Genomic DNA, 21,313 nt, shown 5'->3' on the forward strand with positions numbered 1-21,313 from the left:
GGACTTTGAAATCCAATTAAGAAATTAACTTCCTCCCTCGTTTTGGCAGTCATTTTAATTTCCCTACGGGGCTGTGGATTCTGCATGCTGGAAACTGTGAGGAGCAGTGGTCTTAGGGAAAATGCTGGATTCAGGACATCATGGTGAACCACTCTGGGCTGGGAAATTAAATGTAGAGAAGAGACAACGAATCTTCCCAGAGTTAATTTAAAATCCTTGCAAGCACATGTAATTCAGGCAAAATCCTGTTTGTTTTGTAGAATACAGGGGTGAGATAACAGATCTAACATAGGCTGCCCCCAGTATCACAGCAATTTATGCCCTTAATTATCAATTTTCCAGAGCTGATCAGATTAAATCATATTACTACTCCAAGATTACATGTGATCAGTTCTGTGGGTTTAGTTTTAGATAAGGAATGTACGTTGAGTTGGCAGACTTAAAATTAATTTCACATCCATACAATTTGTAATTTATATTCATTATATAGTTATATGCCTATGACAAATGTATTTCATGTCAGTCTTGTGTTGCTCAGTCATGCCAAAGACTTCATTGATGCAACGTCGCCGCTCAGTGGCGTCTTTATTGTATCACACCGTGGTGACTTAGCCATTAGCCGGTTAGTGTCTTATGCTACGTGGAGTCTCACTACACCTGAAATCTCAGTCCTCGTTTAACTTACATGTTGTTTCCCTTAACTGAAAAAAAATTAATGTGTTACGTTAATTTACACACACACACACACACACACACACACACACACACACATACACACACACATACACACACACTCACTCACTCACTGCTACAAGCTCAGTGGTAGCAAGCTACCATTGCCTCCTACTTGTGGACAAAAATGTCCTCATACACTTATAAACTCTCCGTGTACAAACATATCTTTTTTTTAACACTTAACACCGATAAACTGCTAGTCAGAACATCATCCAGTCTGCTTAGTAACAGCAGCGGCTAACTTAACAGTAACGGTTTTCGTGTAACTAGCTTAACAGCTAGCTTATTCACACACCTCTTTCGTTGTAGCAGTGCTTTCAATGCCGAGTAAACCATACAGGTCAATTTGTAGGATATCCTTGGCCTTTCCGGACATGTCTGCCGACAAAACAGCTACAGTACTAACACAGAATAATAACAAAAGTAAACGCAATGTTAACGTTTGGCTATTTCAACTGTTTGTTGTTGTTGCAGGCAGCATGAGTTTGACGTCTTCGACATGACGTTTCAGATGTGCACTGCAACCTGGGAAATGAAGTTTTTGTTCTCTTCAGGTTTCTTTTAGAAAGAGTTTCAGTGTTTTACTATAGCATTTATATCTAAAAGTTGGTTTAATAAGTTTTAAACCTTTAAATATTTTTAACATCTTTGAGTGGAGCTAACCCGTCAAGTTGTTGTTGTTGTTGTTGTTGTTTTTATTTTTCATATACATATTTTATCATCCAGTCTTTCTATTGTCTATTTTCACTGACTTTATATTCATCCTTTTTTTATTGTAAAGCACTTTGACCTACATCTTTTGTATGAAAAGCGCTCTATAAATAAAGATTATTATTATTATTATTATTATTATTATTATTATTATTAAATCCAAATGTAAAAAAAGAAATGTTTTTATAACAGATACTGAACCAGTGCCTCTATTTTACAATAGACCATGTCATATAGTTGTCGTTACACTGTATATTGATATTGATATTGGCTGAGAAATACAGAAATATGATTGATTTTTTTCATTGGATTTATTTAAGTTTCAGTCAATCAGTTATCTTTTTTAACAAGAATAAAGTGTGGCGGTGGGAGGGGGAAGGGGGTAAGGGTTAGGGTTAAGGAATGGATGGGGGGGTGAGGGGAGAGAAAGAGGGTGGATAGAGGGGGCGTGCAGGAACATGTGGAGAAAAGAGAAGATAGTGGGGGTTGAGGAGATAGAGGGAAGGTTGAGGGGTAAGTTAAGGAGGGATTGGAGTGAGGCAGACAGAGGAAGGGGTGGGGGTGGATTTTACATTTTGTTCACCACTGAGCACCATTTTTTTTCTCAATAAAAAGTTATTGAAGAGGTCAAATAAAACTCGCTAATATTCTTGCTAATGGCCAGTTAGAAAATGTGTTAGCTTGTCAAGTTTGCTAGGTCGCTAATGGGACAATAACTTTACACTGGTTATTCAAAAGATGAATTTAAGTTTCTGTCTTGTGCTTCTCTGCAAACCAATTTTCTTTTGTGGAGCAGTTTTTACTATGATGGAGCAGGTTGTGGAGGGTGCAACACATCTAAGCTACAATGTTCCTCTATTTTAGACTCTCTGGCTCTCCTTCCCTTTAAAATGTCAACAATTCATAATAGTTACTGTTCTCATTATATGCTTGGTTATTTACCTAATCATCTGGTTAAATAACCAAGCATATTCCAGCTTCTTTTGCTACAAATTGCAAATTGCTACTGGAATTAATCAAACCACGATTTTTTTCCCCACAGAATCCAGGACAGGTGAGTTCAAGGATTTTCTTGGGTTTCTGAAGGAATTAAGATTTGTAAGTATAAAGTGAATCAACCCATTCTCCCTGCAGCAAGTGTAGAAGATCAGTACAAAGTTGCCACTTCTGTATTCCGCAGAGAGGAGGAAATGATCAAGTTGTAAAGTATCTTTAGAATAATGTCATATATATTGTTTAGCTACAGACAGGTTGTCTAATTTGGACTGATTTATATCTGAGGGGAAGTACACTCCATCAATCAGGCTTATCTTTGCACCCTGATGAAATCTTCAAAAAATTATGTTTTTAACAGTGAATTACATTTTCTCCACATGAACAATTTTTCCATGCAATGGGACATTTCATGGTAAATTCCACAATTTCATAATTGTGGCCCATAGACAGCCTTTATTATACCTTCCAGGATTATGCAATCACAGGGACTTACCAAAGAGATAAGGGCACCCACAGGAAAACAGTTCATGAATTTCTCAATCATAGCATGACATGTTAGTAGGGTGTTGACATAGCATGTCTCACTGACTGGTCCTACAAGTGCTGTGCGTGATGGATTTAATAGCATCTTTCAGGATAAAATCAAGCACAATAAGACAACATGGACACAAATAGTTGCTCTGGCTCTTGGAATTTGTGTTATGAATGGTGAGGGTCAAACTGCAGGAGGAGAAGAAGTGTTGCTTAAAGAAATTGATTGAAAAATTCTTCTGGAGAATGAAAACGCCACGTGAGCTAAGGAAAACCTAAGGGTGAGAAGCTCATGGAAGAACTGAAAATGGTGAATTCAAAGTTCATCATGAACGGTGGAGAGCTCCGTGGCTTTATAGAGTTGTTAGAGAGGACAGAGGATACGGTGATGAATTTACAGGCAGACTGGATAGGTTTTCACTTGAAATACATTCTGCAGAAGGAACAACCCTCACCAGGCAAAAGAAAACTGTCAGGGAAGTATGAGATGAATGAGAGTGAAGAACTGGAGAGGATCACATGTGATGAAATTCTCCATTACGCAATAGAGTTGTTAGAGAGGGCACAAGAGTTGCTGTTGCTTTTCTGGGAGGGCTGGGTAAGCCCTCAGAAAAACTACAAGGAGGGGAAAGGATTCCTGTAGTGTGAGGAGAAGATCCAACCCCACCTAAAGAAAAACCTGGGAGTCGGGTGGAGGCCTGCCAGATCACAGAAGGACAGAGCTCCCAGGATCATGCTCAGCTCACCGAGGAACTAGAGAAGTTAATCATAGACAAGGAAATGCTTTGTGAGACAGTTGTTGAGAGTTGTTGAATGAGTTGGAAGGAAGGAGTTGGCACATGATAGGGCGTTGCATTTAGATGCAGACAAGATAAAAATTAAGCAAAACAAAAGGGAGAAAAAAAAAAAAACTCCTGGATTGTGAGAAAGAGCCCAACAATGCCCTTGAAGTGAAAATCCAACACCAGAAAAAAATTCCAGAGAGGCAGATGGAGGAGGCCCGCCAGACCACAGGAAGACAGATCAGCCAGGACTATGAGGACAAAATAAAAGCCGAAAGGAACCACACTGACGTGGCTGCTCTGCAAGAAGAAAACCCCAAACAGAAGACAGCACAAGTCTGGAGGACAAGGAGGTGAAGAGGGAGGAGGTGGAGAAAGTGAAATTTTCTGTTTGCACTGTAAGAAATAATAAAGATGTCTAACTCTACATGAAGAAGTGTAAACTTTTTACAGCATCATAATACTGTTGTTTTTTATGCTGGTCTGGGAACGTGTCAGGATCCCTCAGGATGAGCTAGAAAATGCTGGGAAAAGGGTTTATAAAGAAAAGGAAAGGGAGTATGTACTGTATATACAGTAGCCTGAGGACATTGGCCTTCATTATGTTTTCCCAAAACATATGCACATTAGATAACACATTTACTAAGGCTCCCTCAAATCTGCATATTAAAGCATTGTGACATTAACCGTTGGCGGATCAGATTGTTGTAATGAGTAGAGAGTGATCTCTGTTGGACAAATTATGTAACAGACACATATTCTCTAAAATAAATTACCTAAGGGTCTCTCCAGCATTTACGTTCTGCATGTAATTATTGCACTTCTGCAACACACAAACACCCATACTTATGTAGGTGTGATAAGCCAATATCATCAAGTGTGCCAGTGGGAAGGAAATATTACAGCAGTTTACATCTTTTGTTTTTATTTTTGGGCAGCAGGGCTCAATCTTTGTTTACATTTGAGCTATGGTTTAGCCTGCTTAAGTCTTTGGTTTGCCTTCATTAAACTTGCAGACACCTCGTAACAATTGTAAAATGTAAACAGAAAATGCAGCGCTACTCCTTAGACATTTTCATCCTTGAGCATGTCATCTCATTAAATGCTGATTAAGGCTCTCTAGACCAGGTTGAGGCTGCTGGCCAGTATGGTGCACAAACTGGGGTGTGTAGTCTGTTGAAGGGTCTATTTTAGGCAGTAGTAATACTTCAGCTCAATACTATAATAATATTGCTTGGATTTGAAGAAAGGATCAAAAATGTTGTATTAAAGTCAGTTATTCTGATCAGAACATCTTTCTCCACCGCTGTTATCTCCACACAACAGTGGTATACAGCCAGTCAGGCCCAAGCATTTCAACATCTTGTATTACATGGAAGTTTTCGTTTGTTTTTGATCAAATAATTGCTGCAGCCTGTCTAGTGATGGCAAAACCGGAACATGCCCTGACATGTCAAGGAACAGCTAGTTCCTTGACATTTCGAGGATATGAAAAAGCCACGTTATTTCTTAACAGTTTGGAATTATGATAACTCCTTCACCTGTTCAAAAAGATTAGCTTCTTTGAGAATGATCATCCTGAGGATCTGCCTCCTAAAGAGTGTTTTGTTCAGCCCATAATGTCACTTGTAATGACCTTTCTATCCTTCCAGGATTACTATGACAAACACAGTGGAACTAAATCCTGTAAACACTGGCACAAGACACACCCTATGGACGCCAATGAGGTAGAAGGTTTTGCAGCAGGACCAGTGGGTTAAGGGTCAGTTTCTGCCTAAAATCATGGCCAAAAATCCCATGTTGTGTTTACATGTACAGTATTTAGAACAATAAATGGAAATGGGACAACAATGTTGACTTTGACGATTAAGAGATTGATTCCAGCTGATGTGTTTTGTGATCCTGCTCAACAAGCTCAGCTAGATGATTGTGGCCTATTCATAATGAGTTCATAATATTTGCTCAGTAGCTTTCGTTGCTCAGTTTAAACAACACAGTTACATGTGTAATGATGATTTTAAATGTGACAGGCTGCATATTGTCTGTTAGCCTGCACATCCTTTGTAGCTGTTACTTGAGTACCCGAGCTGCTGATTCTCAGTGGTCTTCCTGAGAGAAGCTCCATTTTCCTCTAAATGCGCAAAACAGTTCGGTCATCATAGTGATGACACTTAGGCACAGGGGACTTAAAGCAGTGCAACAATACAATTACTGCTTAGCTACCTTTGTTCTTTGGCAGTGAAATTCCAGCAAGCTAACTAGCTTCAAGCCAAATGGGGAATGATAACAGCTACAACACAGTACTACAAATTCTTAACGAATTCTTGACGAGATATTGATCTGTCTGATTCATTTACTAAATTAAAAAGTGTGTTGAAGATTTGTGCATATGTCAAACTTTGATAAAAGAAATTCAAAAAATGCTAAAAACTAGTAAAAGCCACAATAACCACACATTTCCTGTCCCTTCATCCCAACTTGCTTATCTCCACAGTCCTTATGGAGAAATGCAAACAGGCTCAAAGCAGATATGAGTTTCATGAACTTTGTATTCTTTCAGCCATTTCAGTTACTGGAACATTTGGTTTATTAAGGGACATTAACAAATGAGTGAATTATTTTTTCAAAGCTCTGTTGGGACTGTATGGGCTACAAGTTGGCTTATGCGTCTTTATCTCCATCTTTTATGAATAAAGTTGTGGATCAGATGAGCTTTGTGTAAGATTTTACATTTCTAAACCCTGAAGCTATGCAAACAAATCATAGAGGAAAGACTACGTTTATATCTAGCTGTTTCCAGATTATATCTGAACCCCCCGAATTCTGATCTGAAACATTGAAAGCACAATTTGGGTTTAAAAGTAAAGGCAAAAGTAATGTGTGTAATTCCACTGGGAAACACTGGCTTCTAACTAAAAGTCTAACATGACGCATAAAACGTTGAAGCATGAAGGCTCTTCAAGGAAGTCAGAACTACAGGATACACACCCTGAGGGCTGGACATTAGCCTATGTCTGCAGTTATCTGATGAAGCCACATTAACTCAAGAGTATGATAGCATTGTACTCTGTTACTGTGACTGGAAACTTGAACAGTCAAGAGTCCTCCACTAACTTGGAGAATCGGGGGAACCCAGTTATTTTCCCTCCAGCAGCGGCTCCCCCGCCTGAGGTCAGATCCAGCTGATGGGATGGGGAGTGTGGGAGGAGGGCCCAACCACTGGCTGAATTCAGCATCACAAACAGCTTCAAGCTACACAACAACAGGTACATTGAGACCGGAAATAGGGCAGTTCTGCCTTCAAAATAAATGTTGACAATTGAAACCCGTGTGTGTGTGTGTGTGTGTGTGTGTGTGTGTGTGTGTGTGTGTGTGTGTGTGTGTGTGTGTGTGTGTGTGATATGTATGTCATGAAAAGTATTTGGATAACTCAACTATGAGTGAAGTTATTGCACCAGCAGTTTTAGTTTAACGGTCTGTTGAAACCCTACAGTTTCAGTTGCAGTTTACCTGACACTGTTACAGTTTTGTCAGATGTGGCCAAGTGAATGTGGACAGGCATCTTTTATTTAGCCTACTATTCAGATTATTTATTGGAGAATTTTCTGTTGGTACTTAATTTATAATCATTTTGAGTATGTATGTATGTATGTATGTATGTAATTGAATATGTTAAGAGGCGGTGTTGGTTAATTTAGCCATACTGTCAGAGGCTAATATGTGGCTAAGGCAATATTCTAGGTCATCGTTAGCTAGCTTCTGTTGTGCTCATTTGTAGCTAATTTGAGCTATGTTGCGGTAGCTATTTCATTTTTCTTGTGAACTTGTGTTTATATGTTTACTTGATTAAGTAGTGCGTTGTTAGTCCTATAGGCACTGGTGTTCTTTAACTCGTGGTAATATAAGACCTACTTTGTTTTCTTTTTTCTAACAAGTTAGCTAAATCCAGTTTTCTTCATAACTTTGGTCTATGTGTTAGATATTTTTTCGTTTTTGAGTTGCAACCATAATCCTCCAATTCAGTTTTTTTTTTCCGGCTGTATTTACAGTTAAAGAACAAACAATAAAAATCTTCGAAGGCCAAATCCTGTCTTGATCCCATATTGGAAATGTAAAACGTACGCATATATTTTATTCTGAAAGGTTTGACCGGATGTTTTAGCTCAGTATGCTGCACGTTTGGCAGTCTCTCTCAAGTGAATGAAAGCTCAGGGGCCGTGGCAATTTGAAAGCAGTGCCATCCCGATATCATACAGCAGTTTGACCTGCCACAATTTTCACAGGTTCCCGTTTCATCTTTCGTTGACAGAATAAAATGTCTTCTCCATGACTGCGAAGCGCTCCCGCACCTGAAACACACCAGAGGACGCGAATCTGCAAGTGTATATTTATGGAATAAAACCAGGTAAGGTCTCACACTCTGCAGATAGGTGTTCTTAAACGATGCAACAGTGTGTTAAGATGTGACCTGTGCGGACGCGATGGTCATTAACGTTATTGTTTGTTTTTCTTTTGCTGTCTTTCACTCGTCCAGTTACGTCCCTTGGTATGTGGGGGGAAAAATCGCAGCGCAAAGTAACGATGTTGCACCGTTAAATGTCGCTATTTCATGTCCTTCTCACTCACAGTGTGCTGATACATCATGCAGACTGGCAAACTGACAACAGTATCCTGGTGCCACAGTCTTGTGGTTCTATGGTGGTGGTAATTTGTTCTTGCTTTGGACAGAATGAAGAGAAGAAGGCAGTGATGGAAAAAAAAACACACACACACACTCTTGAACTGAGGATTGCAGTTTAAAGGCTGTTTGGACCATATGGGCTGTCACTTGTGTTTTGTGAAATCAGTCTAATAATTGCTGAACAAATCCTCAGACAGTCTGGGAATAACGGAAACTAAACAACTACACTAGACCACTCCAAAATGTGTTTGTAGACTTTGAAGGCATGTCGGTTACTCCCTTAAATAGCAGAGAGGGGAGGATACTGGCTAAATGAGTACCAGATGTTCTTTGTGGGTATAATCATTCTGCAAATACTGTTAAGGGTTTTATGGTGTGGATAAAGCTTGAATTATTCTTTTTTTTTTAAATTGCTCAATCCCCAAGGAACATATAATTCATATGTTAACATATGTTTAAGGTGTATCAACACAGTTATCAAGTCAGTACTCATAGTTTAAAATCTAATGTCACAATAAGTATCCTCATCTCATATCTTCTTGTTGAACCTGGTATATCAGTGGAGGTGGAGGAAAACAAAATGACTTGAAAAATGTGTAAACTGAGATTCAATGAATTTCCAGTTAATCTTTGTTTATTTACTCTTTAATTATTGCTGACATACACGGCACATTTGTAGAGGAAGTGCATGCATTCCCCTGCATAAGCTTTGCATATGTGTCGGAGGAAATAAATCAGTGGAGATGTTCCTGCGTGTTCCTTAGTGTTGAGGCAGTACAGTAGCAGTGGGCTGATGTGTGGGCGGCTTAACCAGAGGACTGACTGAGTAGGTTTGTCCTGTGTGCAGTGAATCAGCCTGCTATTAGTGGTACATGTGGGAGCTCTGGCAGACGAGGTCGGCAAATGACAGTTGCTTATATTTGAGGAGTGCACAAAGGAAAATGCAAATGTTGTTTTTCCTATTACTACTGATCTTCGATGTTTGAAATGTAAGCCAGATGTTTGTTTATGAACAATATGTCCTCCTACTTGGGGTCAAAACCGTGATCTTCAGGAATGAAACTGAAATTTCAAAAGAGGAACATGAGCAGTCACACCAGCATGTTTATCTCGTGCCAAGTTTCCTGTCCCAGGAAAGTCCTTTCCTTCCCTCTTTAGTTACTGTCTGTCCAATCGGGAGTACAGCTCACATGACACACACACACACACACACACACACACACCCCAGCTTCTTTTAAGAGTTAGTCATAACTATTACTTTGCAGGAAAGTGTTCAATGAACCACAGTAACTTAATTCCCCGGGAAAATTCCTCAGATTACAAGAATCAACTCTCAACTTTTGTTCCCTGCTCACACTGAACATGACGGTACAATGTACTCCTGAATGTGTCTCATTGACTGTGGGCCATAACGCTCAGCAGGCCGAAAGGGGGCAGGGAGCGTCCCCATCCATTTTGTGGCTAATGAACACAGCTCTTTGAAGAGTACTGAGAAGGCCTATTGTAGAAACCCCATTGTCTGACTGCTTGCTGCCACGGTAACACTCTCACACTGGTAGCTGGACTAAAATGCTGCAGTCAGAGCTAAGGAATGCTTTGCCAGAATATGGAGAAAGAAAAAGTCTTGTTTTACTACCACTCTACTGAGTTAATAGTCCAATTTGTCAACTTCTTCACTAGTCTTTACCTCCTGTTCCCTGCAAATTACCTTTTGAAAAGAGAGAGATACAAGCCATTTGCAAACAGCTTCTGACCATGTTTTTAGTTTACAGAGCTCCTAACATGTAGAGTAGGGTAGAGTAGAGCTCTACATCATCTGGATGCTAAAGGTTATACAGTAATCCCTTCCAGCGTGGCTCTCTGAACGAGCTCTCTGCAGAGCATTGTGTTTGTTCCTGCTCATCACTCAATGCCGCATCTGTATACCTCATCCTTGCCAAGTGTGAAATCAACAACAGGAGACAGAGGAAGCACTCGCACTGTTCATCTAAGCCGGACCACCTAATATCACAACTGTGGTACAGAGACAAGGTATTTTTAGCCTTTTAGAGAAAGTTTTCCCCTTTTTTGGTCCGAACCTTATCCTGTTGATTTTATTAGAGTGTGGGAATGTGCTTGTACTTGTTAAATACAAAGTAGTGGAATATTTTTTAGAGGCTTTGGGGTTAGGCAGGTTGGTACAGGAGGGGGCCGTGCTCTGGGGATATGCCAGAAAAAGGGCACTTGTGGGATCAATGTGTGCATTCATGTCGATGTGAAACATCTTGCCATGATGTTTGTGAAACATTTTTCTCTACAGTCATTTCTATGTATTCACATTGCCTTATGAACGTGCATGTTGTCTAGTGTTTATATCCCAGTAATGAGCATGAGATGCGTTTATTTATGTGGTAAATTACGATACACACTGTCCAGACATCACAGAGTCTGTCTTTGTGCAGAGTTTTGATGAGCTGACGGTGAGCCTCTCTTCTCTTTCAAGCAGGATTAAGTTGGAATGTTTGGCAGTGCTGGTGATGACTGTACTGCTGACATATCTTTTACTCATCCACAAACTGCAGAGCTATCGTTTCCTATTCTGTTTTCCTTTCTGATAAGGCGTTGTTATGGCGTGCTTCCTGTGCTATGGATAGCAATGACGACACTGTATGCTGGACAAAAACCACTAGTTATCGGTGCAAACAGACACCATCTGCAGAAAAAAAAACTAGAACAATTTTTTTTGTGGATAATGGTTTCTAGAAAATGTCTTTTTTTCATCTGCACCAACAACACTGTTTCCCTCTGTCCTCCACAGTCCTACCACCCATCATGTCAGGGAAGTCAGACATGAAAAAGAAGTGGGCGGCGGTCAGGGATCGCCTGGGCTCCTCGCAGGACTCCGATACCCCGCAGGAGGCCAACCTGGAGAGTGCTGATCCAGAGCTGTGCATCAGACTGCTGCAAGTTCCCACCGTAGTCAACTACTCTGGGCTGAAGCGACGCCTGGAAGGCAGCAACCAGACATGGATGGTCCAGTTTTTGGAGCTAAGTGGGCTGGATCTGCTCCTGGAGGCCCTGGACCGGCTCTCGGGGCGCGGGTGCTCCCGCATTGCCGATGCTCTTCTGCAGCTCACCTGCGTCAATTGCGTCCGGGCTGTCATGAACTCCGCAGCGGGGATCCACTTCATTATAGAGAACGAGGGATACATTCGGAAGCTTTCACAAGGTTGACTACACTTGCATCAGCCTTTTCATCTCGTGAAACATTGTCACACACTGCGCATTTTCCTGCATGAAATGTTCATCTAATCAGATTACAGATTAGCCTTTCCTATGAAAATAAATGTTCCACTGCAGTAGATAATTTGGTCAAGATATTTAAACCATCCCATTAATTAAAGTAGAAAATATAAAAATATATATTTACAGACCTGAGGCACCACTCTCTTCTCACATATCATTATTTAACATTTGTAGTATTATGTTAAGTTGGTCACTTCATTCAATGGTGACTCATTCTGCTGAGCTGAATTTCCCTGTCATGTGCTCAGCTTTTCATACAGGGATGAATCATTGAGGGCTGCTTCGGGAGATCCCTAAAATTTGTTGTGTCACAGTGTGTTGTGAATATTGGATTTCCCCACTCTCAAACACACACACACACACACACACACACACACGCATGCGCGCGCGCGCACACACACGCAGTACATGTTTATCTCCGGTACAACACCACATCTGCAGAGGGCAAAGTTCAAGATGACTTGAGGCAGTGGAAAAAAGCATCCTGCTTGTGTCTAGACAGGGGTGGTCAGAGAGAGAGAGAGAGAGAGACAGTGATAGAGAGAGGTTTGCTTTAAAAGAATGATATGAGAAATATGAGTATTCTACCTGTATTGATGTGTGCGATCATGACGCTCCGCAGCCTTGGACACTTCCAACACCATGGTGAAGAAGCAGGTGTTTGAGCTACTTGCAGCCCTCAGCATGTTCTCTACAGATGGACACTGCCTGGCTCTGGATGCCCTGGACCATTACAAGGCAAGTAGATGAAATTTAAGTCATTTTTTGAAAAGTTAGGTTGCTGTAGGATCTACCACACATGATCTTAGATCATCAGTCTAAATAATAAAGCCTGTAACAGTGCCCTCTAGTGGCAGGTTGTGTGTACAAGCATTATAATCATTGCAGAACAGTCCTCCTCAATGATTCAGAGTTGATTACTTACACTGACCTTGTTTTGCCCTTCAGGGCGTGAAGATGCAGCAGTATCGCTTCAGTGTGATCATGAATGAGTTGCAGGCGACAGATAACGTCCCTTACATGGTCACACTCCTCAGTGTCATCAATGCCCTCATCTTCGGGACAGACGACCTCAGGCAGAGAGATAAGATGAGAAAGGAGTTTATCGGTGAGTTCTCTGTTCAGCTGCCATTTCACAATTAATCAGGAGTCTGGAGTCACATCATGAGCAAGGTCACACTGTGGTCAATTGTCAGCACAACAGTGTCTCCCCTCTGCGCTGAAAGTGAATGCGGAGGGGAAAGCAGGCCATCAGCAGGAGCTCTATTACAAATATCTCTGTCACTGGGTCTGTCTAAGAATAGGTCTAATGGCCTCCTTATCACTGTGACTAAATGCTGGAGAACTAAGCAAACCTCAAGAGTAGACAGCATTGTGTACCTATGCATTTTACAACATAACTAGTGACTACTGAAAGTGTAAAGAAAATGTCATCACTCCTACACTGATTAGATCACACTTTGGTGATATGCCATCTGAATGAAACTCACTAACCATCCATCCATCTGTGTTTTCTACAGCAGATAACCAGCATGTACTAGTATTAACTTTGGACTTGTTGTAACACCCAGATTTGAACCCAGCACCTTTACCCTATGAAGCACAAGTGTTAACCACTGAGCGACCACGCCGCCTGCAGAGCGCCACACTTGAGACAGTTTGACAAATACAGTTCATGATCGTCGCAGCTATATAAACCCTCCTACATTCACTAAAACGCCACCCACCACCTTGGATCAATTAGCTATCTGATTGGCCACTCCTCTTTTGTGATTGCTCACCTGTGACCTCCTGCCAATTCCTTACACCTAACTATTTGCCACTGTGAAGACATGTGTGACCCCTTTTTAGGATAAACTTTCTTAAAAATTGATAATTAAGTGTTGTCATACTCAGAGCTGTGTTTTATTGGCGTCTTGCAGGGCTTCAGTTACTTGATATTCTGCCAAAGTTAAGGTGAGCCTTCCTTCTGTTGTTCACATTTGATTTTGTCTGAATGTTTAAAGCAGATTTTATGTAACAAATTAAATAAATATTGACTTGCTGTCATTAATGTGTCCATTAATGACAGCAATTTGTGCAAAGGTTGTCATTGTGTTTTCTTTTTTTTTTCCTCAAATGAAAACAGCATTTAAATGTGTTGATGTGTCCCCATCAGTGATCTGTGTGTGTGTGTGTGTGTGTGTGTGGTGTGCAGGGAGCAGGAGGATGAAGACTTGATTATTCAATGTGAAGCTTTTGAAGAGGCAATGGCTGAAGATGAGGAGGAGCTGCTGCGGTTGTATGGGGGCATTGACATGAGTAATCACCTGGAGGTCTTCACTACACTCTTCAACAAGGTGAGAACTGACCGTCTGACTGGCTTCATCATCTCCTGTGAAGAACTAAGATGGTCCAGTAAGAGAGAGATTGGAGATTGAATGAATGAACATTATGTTACAGACGTCCCACAATGAAGAAAAATATCTTTTTATTATCTGGATTAACTTTTTGTGGCACTGGCTCATTATTTGACTTGGGTATGTAAACATGACACGCCCCCCTGATTTGCACATATGCATGTGTCCACGTGTGTGCAGGTGAGCAGCTCACCAGCCTCTCTCCAGCTGCTGTCCATCCTGCAGACACTGTTGGTGCTGGGGCCGAGCCGCTCTGATATCTGGCTCGCTCTGGAGGCCATCACTAACAGAGCCATACTGCTGGCCCAGGACTGTGAGTCAGCACTGAAGCAACAATACATTCACCACAGGTCAACTCTCTGAAGAGGCTAATGGCTAGATAATGGCCTCCTCAGTGATTAATGTGTGGCTGCTGTTTGTAGCTGGTGACAGTACGGCTGAAAGCTTTTGTTTTAGTGAGACAAGACGTTTCAGATGTGGTTCATCGGTGTGTGTCTGTGTGTGTGTGTCTGTGTGTTTGGATTTGTCCTCCAGCTCAGATGGAGTCCTGTGAGAAGATCATGCAGCGGCTGATGTTTTCCAAAGGCAAGAGCTGTGAAGGTCAGCATGAAGTGGACGGGCAGGTGGTCAGAGTGGACAAGGCTGTGCAGACGGATCTGGACACAGACAAGCCGGACAAAGGCACAACGTCCCCTCAGAAGCCACTCTGTGCTGCTGCTCCTCCACCTCCACCCCCGCCACCTCCTCTACCCCCTGGCATGACCGGACCCCTGCTCCAACCTTCTAACCAATGTCCGCCACCTCCTCCACCACCACCGCTACCTGGAGGGCTTGGCGGACCTCCACCGCCACCTCCTCCTCCTCCCTTACCAGGCATGCCCCCTCCGCCACCACTACCCTGCGGTCCAGGCATACCGCCTCCACCTCCTCCGCCATTCCTACCAGGGATGGGCGGCGGACCCCCACCACCACCTCCCTTACCCGGCATGCCACCTCCACCTCCTCTTGTCCCGGGCATGATAATAGCTCAGAGTAGCTACTCCCTGGGGTGCAGCGCACCCAAAAAGGGAAACCGATGTCCCACCCTGAGGATGAAAAAGCTCAACTGGCAGAAACTCCGTGCTGTTACTGGTGAGTTGATAAAACATTCTTGTGAAGGCTTGAATCATTTTTACAATCTGCCCCTGGTTCCCTCCATCTGTAATATCAATCCATCAAAACAGTATTCACCCCTTCAGGACATTTTATTTGTTTAAATAGAACATTATTATGGAAAGACATCGGCAGAGGGGACATGTGCACACAAATGGCTCTCCATCTGAAAGGTCAACAGACCAATAGTTCATAATTTGGTGTTTAAGTTTAATGTGGATGTCGCACATGATCCCCCTGAGCTTTCAAATGAGTTTCAGCCATGGTGGGTTGTTGATACAAAACGGAGCCACATGAGCTCATGACAGGTTACTTTCTCTCCTCCACACACACGCAGATGGTCACTCCATGTGGGCCTCGGTTCAGAAAGAGCCGCCTCCTCGGGAGCCGGACTACAGCAGTATTGAGCAGCTGTTCTGTCTCCCGGTGACCGAGCACAAAGACAAGGGGGCAGCTGCTCCTGTCAAGAAGGAGCCTAAAGAGGTGTGCTTGGTCAACACTCGACACTGCTCCTCAGAGCTGTAGCGCTCAGAACAAACACACCCGATTATCGAAGCTGAATAATCAATATGCTTCTCTACCTCCTCCCCCCTTTTTTTCAACAGATTACATTCATTGATCCAAAGAAAAACTTGAATTTGAACATATTTCTAAAGCAGTTCAAATGGTGAGATATTACCCATTATTTTCACATCTGTTTTTACATATTTATATATATATATATTGGGGGGGGGGGCTCTTTTACAACTAAATATTTTACATTTTCTGTCCAGCAAAAATGAAGACTTTGTAGCCATGATTCAGAACGGGGACCGGTCTAGGTTTGATGTAGAGGTGCTAAAACAGCTTCTAAAGCTTCTACCAGAGAAGCACGAGGTGCGTGGTAACACCTCTGCATACTCCAACAATAAAAATTGATGCACACTTGAAAATAACATTGCATGTCTGAGTCACTGTCTTGTGCCTATAGATTGAAAATTTGAAGTCCTTCCAAGGAGAAAAAGACAAGTTGGCCAACGTTGACCGCTTCTACACCTCCCTCCTCACTGTGCCATGGTAACTTTCATCTCTAGTTCTTGTTGATGAATTATGTGCGTGCTGTGTACATGATATTCTCAATATCCCATATCCCAGTGCAGCCATAATTGGCTCCGTGCTCACTTTGCTCTTGCTTGTTTGTCTCTTGCTCGCAGTTACCAGTTGAGGATTGAGTGCATGTTGTTGTGCGAAGAGACTTCATCAGTGCTGGACATGCTCAAACCTAAAGTCAAGCTGGTGGAGGAGGCCTGCCAGTGTAAGTAAACCAAAGGACTTCAGCTGTGTTTTGCTGAAATAACAAATGGTATTTATAAATGACTAATTTCCAGTAGAATTAACCAGAAGTAACTGTTTTCGCAGCTCTCAAAGTGAGCACACTCATGCCCAATTTCTGCAGGCTCATCCTTAACGTTGGAAATTTCCTCAACTATGTAAGAACCGCATCCTCTCATTTATATTTTACCCGATCTGACATTTAGACAGAGCTTGCATGTTTAATCATCGGTCTACTTCCAGGGAAGTCACACAGGGAACGCAGAGGGGTTCAAGATCAGCTCTCTGCTCAAGCTCACAGAGACCAAGGCCAACAAGAGCCGCATAACGCTTCTTCATCACATCTTGGAGGTACACAAACTGGTTCACAGCTGCCGTAACTGGCCCCCCCTGTCTCAGCCAATAACCTGTTTAATTACTCCACTGTGTGGCTTATTTTCCAAAGGAAGCAGAGGCAAACCACCCGGAGCTGTTGGCGCTGCCAGACGATATCGAGATCTGTCAAAAAGCAGCAGGGTACAGAAACCTTTCACGTGTACTCCAGCTCATGTTCTCCATGACCTTTTTAACAGACACGTAACAAGAGGTTTTACACTTTGTCCTCAGAGTTAATCTGGACTCTGTTCAGTCAGAAGCCAATGCCTTACTGAAACGACTGAATGAGACCGCCAAGAAGGTGTCCAACTCCGTGGAGGAGGTGAAGGAGCAATACGCAAAAGTTCTAGATGTAAGATGATGATCTGTGCTTTCTCTACAAATAGAATCTAAAAAAAAAAAGTTGAAAATGTTTTGGGCAACTGGATAAACATCCCAAATGCCTCGTTTTTCCCCTTTTTCGTTGTTCCAGGGAAGTCGAGAGGCATGTCAAGCTTTAAGTGAAAGGTTCACTGAGATCAATAAGCAGAAGAGTGAGCTGGCTGTCTACTTATGCGAGGATGCGAACCAGCTGTCGCTTGAGGAACTCTTTGGAACCATGAGGACTTTTCGAGAACTTTTCATCAAGGCACTGAAGGTCAGGGGAGATACTTTGTTGCTGTTACACCCCATCCTCTTGTGTATGGGGGTGCTGTTGTCTTTGGATCGTGGGTATCGTTATACTGTGAGAAACTTGAAAATGTTAATATGTCTCTGCCCCAAATGCTACAAAGACAGATTGCTATGTACATTTTGTACTTGGCAGTGAGTGACATCCTTTCTTTCATGATAACAGGAAAACAAAACCAGAAAAGAGCAGGCGGCCAAGGCTGAGAAGAGAAAGCAGCAGCTGGCAGAGGAAGAGTCCAAGAGACAGAAGGGAGAGAATGGAAAAATAAGTAAGAGAGAGAACGACCTTAGTTTCTTTCACTGCAGTAGAAATCTCTCACCAAGATGACATTTGAATAGCAATAGAGTTTGGGTTTGAATTTTTACACCTCTTTTTCCAGTTAGGAAAGGCGTCTTGCCGCCGAACGACGGCTGCATCATCGACCACCTCCTGGCAGATATCAGGAAAGGTTTCAGCCTAAGAAAGACCAGGCCAAGGTGCGATTCGGAAAGCCTCCCTTCTAGTGAAATGCGTAGCGATACCTGCCCACCTGGTAAGGACAAGAGGCTGTGGCCCCCATCCGCAGTTCCCAGCTCCGCTCCTGAGCCACTTAACTGCGAGCCACAAAACAGCCTTGCTGCTTTATCTAGGGCTTGTTTTTATATGTGCTTTAACACCAACCGCATCTCGCTATTTTGGCTCCATCGCTTTGCTGCTTTGTCGAGCGACCTTAGCCTTCGTTTTCATGCAGAGCCTTTTACTGTCATGCATTCCGGCTCACTCCAAAAACACCATACCATTTCAAAAATAGTAATTGTCTTAATGTATGCCTTCCACGCCTCTACTATCTGCTTCTCCCCCTCAGGATCAAGTGTGAAGCCTGCCGACGAAGAAGCCGCAGAAATAGCCACCATTTCCGCTCCCACCAAATCTCAGACAGAGGGTCACCAGGCCAGCACAGGCGAGGTGAACGGTTTCATCAGCCCATCAGAAGAGACTCCACCAGCGCCGCAGAGTGCCGCGCCAGACAGACCAGCTCCACCTCCCAACACACTCCTAGGGGAGCCAGCTGTGACGACACAGGCACCCCTGGAAAGACCTGTGTCGCTGCAGAAGGGTCAACACCCGGAGAACCCATCCCTAGATATGACACGACCTCTGCCTCAGGTTGAAGGGAAACAGCAACCATCTCTCACCACAAACGGCTTCTCATTAGATTCAACTGAGACCAGCGTCCTCAGTCCATCCTCGCTCTCAGATTCGGACCTTTTAGATGCTGTGTTAGACAGCACTTCCAGCCTGGTACCTGAGAAGCTGAACCATGAGCAACCAGCAGACATTAGTGTGAATGTTCAGATCAAGGAGTGTCCTTTACCTAAGACGGACATGAATGTGACACAGAGTAGTGAAAGCAATATAATGGGAGATGGGAAAGGTAAAACTAGTAATAAAATAACCCATTTAACAGAGACTGTAGGACGAGAGAAGGGCGGAGAAGAGCGAGAATCCATTAGTACAAAAACGCACACCCGAGATGAGGTTGTGAGTCACAAGTATTCGGACCCTAAAAGCAATGTCACCGCTCTCAGTGAGGACATTGAGGGGTGTGACGTCCCGGATGGACAGGAACCAGAGGATCTGCCATCAGTATCTGAAGCAATGCCTCCATCCCTAAAGCCTGAACCAAAGAAACAGCAGAGCCTCTTTAAACGAAACAAAAAGAAGAGTAACCAAGGTAATCTATTCATCAACTTCAATAAACACCATGTTTGGAATGCTAGCCTCTTGACGTGTCTTAAAGGGAAATCCTTATTTGTTTTGTTTTTACTGCATTTTGCGTTTTATATTTTATATATGGGCTATTTTAGTATACGTTCCTAAAGTGATTTGCATGATTACATGCATTTTATTAAAGAGTATGGTTGCAGTGTGTAGCACTTGATTTGCAGATTTTAATACTGAATGGACTGAAATCTATGGTCAGTTTTGTTTGAATGCTCTGTTCTTCCGTTTTGACTCTCTGACACACAAGGTAACAGTGGGAAAGGACACACTAAACATAAAAAAGGCTGTGTGTTGCAGTGAGGTAGGTCAAATCGGTGGGATGGCAAACTGTAAGCAGGACCATCATCCTAATGAACTCAATCACCGTCGAAGCTTTGTCTCAAATAACACTTCATTTGTTGATCTAACTGGGATCTAGATGTCATATGTCTGTGTTGTCCAGCTTTTTAACACTCGCTCCCCTTTTTTAACCCTTTAACTCAATGGTTGTCAAGCCAAAAAGTCTTAACAGTATTTGCCCTAATGCACGTGTCTCAAGGTGATTCTAATGTCTATTCAACCTGGGGACAAATACTCTAAAAATACTACTATGTAGAGCATTTAATGGGTACAGTTAACATCAGTGTTCTGTTCTCAAGCAGCCTTGCAGTTTGTGACGTCATCGTGAAGTCATCGTGGACTGAGTTATCTCATGAAAGCTGTCACTTTTGTGTCTCCTCCTTCCATATTTTCTTGTCCATTCCCTAAATCTGCAACTGGGCCTGTTTTTTGTTTTTTTAATCGTTTAACAACACACTTGTGTGCTTCCTGTGAAGTGTGCTTTAATAATCTGACTTTGATGAAAGATACATGTGCTGTAAATGTATTAAAAATGTTTTTATATCTAAAAAGAACAATTTAAAGCAGATGTAGTCATGTTTGCACGCCAAAGTATCGTGTGAATAAATTTCTCTGCCTTTGAGTTTTATATCTAGCTCTAAATATAATGATTTTAAAGATATTAAAGTATTTTATTTTCATATATTTTGATTCTATCCATTCATTTTAGCCTTTGTTTCCCTAGGTGACCGAAAAAGGAGATCAAGAGGAAAAAGAAAATCTTAACTTCACAGAGGTGTTCTGAACTGGAAGGACTACAGTGTATTTTATTTTGTGAGACTACATGAATATTGACTCCTTCAGGAGGATGCAGAAGTCTTCCTTTTGCAATGATTTGTTTTTCCAGACCAAGAAGAGGTAAAGCATCTAAAAGGCTGGGACCTTCACAGCATGGATGTAAACATGTCACTTTATGTAAATGAATTGTAGTCTTTGTGTATATGAGTGCTTTTGATTCAGAACTGTTCAAAAAAGTAGAGAATATGCTTTGTATGTTTGTTTTTTTTTTGTATAATTGTTGTAATATGCATTGGATGTGTTTTAAGCTTTATTTACCTTTCAGCACCTTTGGAAAGGAAGATGCAGTGTTTGGTGCAAGATATTTAATGTAACACATCTAATATTGAAGTTGCTTTGAATAATGTCTTAATTTCTTTATATATTATTCAAATAATCTCTAACAGGAAATATAAGGACAGCATATAATGGATTGTAACTTTTAATGTTAAGTCAATTTTAATAAAAGTAAATTTACTGTTCAGTTGTTCTTATCAACCTGTTCAGAGAGATGGCGGTAATGGGGCAACAAATTAAATTAGAAAAGCCTTATTGTGCAGGCTACACACTGTGAAAGTTACAACAGGCTTTTTAATAGGTGTATACACTCATGCAACCCGGTTACTGTTGTGTGACGCCTGTATTCTCCGCAGCCTTAGAGACAACCAGCCCGAGCACAGCAACGCACTCCTGCGCGCGCGCGTGTGTGTGTATCTGTGTGTATTTGTGTGTGTCTGTGTGTGTGAGCGCGTCTGGCTCTGACATC

The 21,313-nt window shown here is 42.1% G+C and overlaps 3 protein-coding genes across 6 annotated transcripts in view; 2 read left to right on the forward strand and 1 right to left on the reverse strand.

Moving 5' to 3' along the window:
• The window catches only part of dnajc17 (DnaJ heat shock protein family (Hsp40) member C17), a 31,978-nt gene extending 30,761 nt beyond the window's left edge, over window positions 1–1,217 (reverse strand). For all 3 annotated transcript variants that reach the window (XM_022751166.1, XM_022751164.1, XM_022751165.1), the window contains exon 1: window positions 1,031–1,217. In XM_022751166.1, coding sequence (XP_022606887.1) covers window positions 1,031–1,111 — 81 coding nt within the window. In that variant the 5' untranslated portion in view covers window positions 1,112–1,217. The remainder of the gene's footprint in view (window positions 1–1,030) is intronic.
• Window positions 1,218–7,983: 6,766 nt separating this feature from the next.
• On the forward strand, window positions 7,984–14,743 carry inf2 (inverted formin, FH2 and WH2 domain containing). 2 transcript variants are annotated; one of them, XM_022751127.1, is made up of 8 exons: window positions 7,984–8,160; window positions 11,234–11,644; window positions 12,344–12,459; window positions 12,670–12,829; window positions 13,644–13,677; window positions 13,919–14,060; window positions 14,301–14,433; window positions 14,660–14,743. In XM_022751127.1, the coding sequence occupies exons 2-8, from the start codon at window positions 11,248–11,250 to the stop codon at window positions 14,671–14,673; spliced, it is 996 nt and encodes a 331-aa protein (XP_022606848.1). In that variant the 5' UTR covers window positions 7,984–8,160; window positions 11,234–11,247; the 3' UTR covers window positions 14,674–14,743. The 2 variants fall into 2 exon arrangements, with proteins under 2 accessions (XP_022606848.1, XP_022606849.1); XM_022751128.1 differs by lacking the exons at window positions 13,919–14,060; window positions 14,301–14,433; window positions 14,660–14,743 and having other exon boundaries at window positions 13,644–13,681.
• On the forward strand, window positions 14,681–20,898 carry LOC111225986 (inverted formin-2-like). Its single transcript, XM_022751057.1, has 15 exons — window positions 14,681–15,251; window positions 15,610–15,755; window positions 15,878–15,939; window positions 16,046–16,148; window positions 16,243–16,328; window positions 16,466–16,566; window positions 16,671–16,741; window positions 16,827–16,934; window positions 17,029–17,099; window positions 17,190–17,310; window positions 17,431–17,595; window positions 17,794–17,896; window positions 18,008–18,160; window positions 18,473–19,342; window positions 20,456–20,898. The coding sequence occupies exons 1-15, from the start codon at window positions 14,681–14,683 to the stop codon at window positions 20,494–20,496; spliced, it is 2,772 nt and encodes a 923-aa protein (XP_022606778.1). The 3' UTR covers window positions 20,497–20,898.
• The last annotated feature ends 415 nt before the right edge of the window (window positions 20,899–21,313 follow it).

This window comes from Seriola dumerili, unplaced genomic scaffold (assembly GCF_002260705.1).
Source record: "Seriola dumerili isolate Sdu_G_001 unplaced genomic scaffold, Sdu_1.0 BDQW01000149.1, whole genome shotgun sequence".
Classification (NCBI taxonomy): Eukaryota; Metazoa; Chordata; class Actinopteri; order Carangiformes; family Carangidae; genus Seriola; species Seriola dumerili.

What these genes read in the sequence shown, in the direction of transcription:
- inf2 (XM_022751127.1), top strand. Translation starts at nt 11,248, where the DNA reads ATGTCAGGGAAGTCAGACATGAAAAAGAAGTGGGCGGCGGTCAGGGAT. An exon ending in GATATTCTGCCAAAGTTAAG is followed by an intron (nt 13,678 to 13,918) that starts GTGAGCCTTCCT and finishes TGTGGTGTGCAG; the next exon opens with GGAGCAGGAGGATGAAGACT. An exon ending in TCACTACACTCTTCAACAAG is followed by an intron (nt 14,061 to 14,300) that starts GTGAGAACTGAC and finishes ACGTGTGTGCAG; the next exon opens with GTGAGCAGCTCACCAGCCTC.
- LOC111225986 (XM_022751057.1), top strand. Translation starts at nt 14,681, where the DNA reads ATGCAGCGGCTGATGTTTTCCAAAGGCAAGAGCTGTGAAGGTCAGCAT. An exon ending in TTGGAAATTTCCTCAACTAT is followed by an intron (nt 16,742 to 16,826) that starts GTAAGAACCGCA and finishes GTCTACTTCCAG; the next exon opens with GGAAGTCACACAGGGAACGC. An exon ending in TAGCGATACCTGCCCACCTG is followed by an intron (nt 18,161 to 18,472) that starts GTAAGGACAAGA and finishes TCTCCCCCTCAG; the next exon opens with GATCAAGTGTGAAGCCTGCC.